The sequence below is a fragment of the Mus caroli genome, chromosome 13 (assembly GCF_900094665.2).
Source record: "Mus caroli chromosome 13, CAROLI_EIJ_v1.1, whole genome shotgun sequence".
Lineage (NCBI taxonomy): Eukaryota > Metazoa > Chordata > Mammalia > Rodentia > Muridae > Mus > Mus caroli.
Window position 1 is genome coordinate 51,049,011 of NC_034582.1, and position 2,428 is coordinate 51,051,438.

General features: G+C 43.9%; 1 protein-coding gene across 2 annotated transcripts in view; it reads left to right on the forward strand.

Moving 5' to 3' along the window:
* Ddx46 (DEAD-box helicase 46) overlaps nt 1-2,428 on the forward strand; it is a 48,791-nt gene that overhangs the window by 20,992 nt on the left and 25,371 nt on the right. For both annotated transcript variants that reach the window (XM_021180249.2, XM_021180248.2), the window contains exons 8-10: nt 420-585; nt 1,094-1,214; nt 1,499-1,674. In XM_021180249.2, the coding sequence (XP_021035908.1) occupies nt 420-585; nt 1,094-1,214; nt 1,499-1,674 (463 nt within the window). The remainder of the gene's footprint in view (nt 1-419; nt 586-1,093; nt 1,215-1,498; nt 1,675-2,428) is intronic.

Sequence of the window (2,428 nt, forward strand, 5' to 3'; positions counted from 1 at the left end):
TGCAGAACTTATGACTACACTGTAAAGGTCTGACTAAGAAAGAGCTGCAGAACTTATGACTACACTGTAAAGGTCTGACTAAGAAAGAGCTGCAGAACTTACGACAGTTCTGAGGGTTGTGTGAGGTCTCTGTTCCTGAACTTTGAATAAAGAAAAAGAAAAAAATTAACTTGGAAACTTTTTAAGGAATTGATTTACTTATGTTCAAAATCATGGACATTGTTCCTTGAGCTTTTTAGGTGATGTGGTTTTCAGGTTCCTGGGGTTGCACGCCAGCCCTGTGGGTCAGAGTAAGATCGCAGCACACAGCAGTCCACAGACTGGTTCCTAGGAGAGAGGGGGCTTTGACAGCGAGGACTCTGTGTCTCCTGGAAGGGAAAATAAATAACAGACTTTACTTTTGTTCCCCCAAATTCAAGTATTCCTCAGAGGAGGAAGAAGTTGACCTTCAAACGGCCCTCACAGGCTACCAGACGAAGCAGAGGAAACTTCTGGAGCCAGTTGATCACGGGAAAATCGAATACGAGCCATTTAGAAAAAACTTTTATGTTGAAGTTCCAGAATTAGCCAAAATGTCTCAAGAAGGTAAGATGCTGTGCGAGTTTTATTCCTTTATTGTGAGCTCAGAGCAAATGGTCCACTCCTGCAGGGGAGTGTGGACGGGCCTGGGTTGGTTCTGGAAGTGTTTTTTAAAAAGCAGAATGGATTCAGTGGCAGTTCTTTGAGTTGAAAGTACTGTTCATGTCCGATTCAAACAAACTGTGTTGGCCCTGTTGGTATGACTGACAGCTGTCAGTCTGTTGAGAGGTGAGCCAAGCAACTCGGCTACAACAGGCGGTTGGACTGTCAATCATTATTCTGTTGCAATTGAAGAAAATATTAAAACCAAAATGTTGAAATTGGGCACTTGCTGTTTGCAGCAGTGATAAATTACTGTGTCTCTGGGTGTTAGTGTTCTCTTGTATGCTGTGGGCTTTTATTTGATAGCACTTTAGGGAGGCGAGGCCTTTGACCCTTGGCTGCCTAGTAAATGTAGTTAGATGGTACCAGTGGAACAAAGTGTGGAAGCTTCTAACTGGACCTTTGTTTCTAGAGGTGAATGTGTTTCGATTGGAAATGGAGGGCATTACAGTTAAAGGAAAAGGTTGCCCCAAACCAATTAAGTCATGGGTCCAGTGTGGAATTTCCATGAAGATACTAAATTCCCTCAAAAAGTAAGTATTGGTGGTTATCTGTGTTTTTCAATGTCCTGCTACTCAAAGTAGCCCTTCACTCAAATATCTGTTTGGATTTCAGTTCTATTTCTGTTTATGTGCCCTGGCTGTCCTAGAACTCACTACGTAGACCAGGCTGGCCTTGAACTCACAGATGCTCTTGCCTCTTCCTCCTAAGTGCTGTGAGAAAGGTGTGTGCCACCACACTGGGCCTTTAAGTACTTTCTTTTTCATTTGTTTACTCCATGTATCTTAACATTGCATTCTTTTTGTTTATTTTTAAGGCATGGCTATGAAAAGCCAACACCAATCCAAACTCAAGCGATTCCTGCTATAATGTCTGGACGAGATTTGATTGGCATTGCCAAGACAGGAAGTGGAAAAACCATTGCTTTTCTTTTGCCCATGTTTAGACACATCATGGATCAGAGGTCATTAGAAGAAGGGGAGGGACCAATAGGTACAAGTCTTCTCATTACATCATTCTTTGAAGATGTGTTTGTTGTTACATCAGAAAGTTATTGATTATGACAAAAAGATGTCTTTATGTGCATTTCCTTTATCAATACGGCACTTTGGGGCTGATTTCCCCTTACAGCAGGTCGTGAGAACCCTCAGAGCTCTGGAGTGACATCTCAGAAGTACAAAAGCAAGGCTGGCCCAGCTCAGTTTTAAAGCTCTGACCCGGCAGGTAGAGCCCTCGCGCATCATGTTGAGGTGTGCTCTTAGTCCAGATCCATGCACCACAGACCCAGGGTATGAGGAGAAATGTCACTCCCGAGGCGATGGCTGGCCTCAAGGCGGTAGTGCTGGTGCTTCATGCAGGGTTAGGTCTTCGGACTTGGTTTCTTCTCATGTTTGCAATTCCTATTTGTGTATTTGAGTAGGGCCCGTGATTAAGCTCTTGTCATGCACTTACAAGGCACGGAGTCCTCTCGTCAGTGCCTCAGAAGGAAGTGCTCTCTGGGAGCCGCTGTGCAGCTTTGTAGCTCAAGGAGTCACTTAATTCTCTAGTCTGATTTGCTGTTGAAATCTTTTTGCATTCCATTCAAGTATTTTTCAGAGGGTTAAGTAGGGTTTAATTTCTTGAAGCATGTTCTTAAGAATTTCTTTGCCCGGGCTGGTGAGATGGCTCAGTGGGTAAGAGCACCCGACTGCTCTTCCAAAGGTCCAGAGTTCAAATCCCAGCAACCACATGGTGGCTCACAACCATC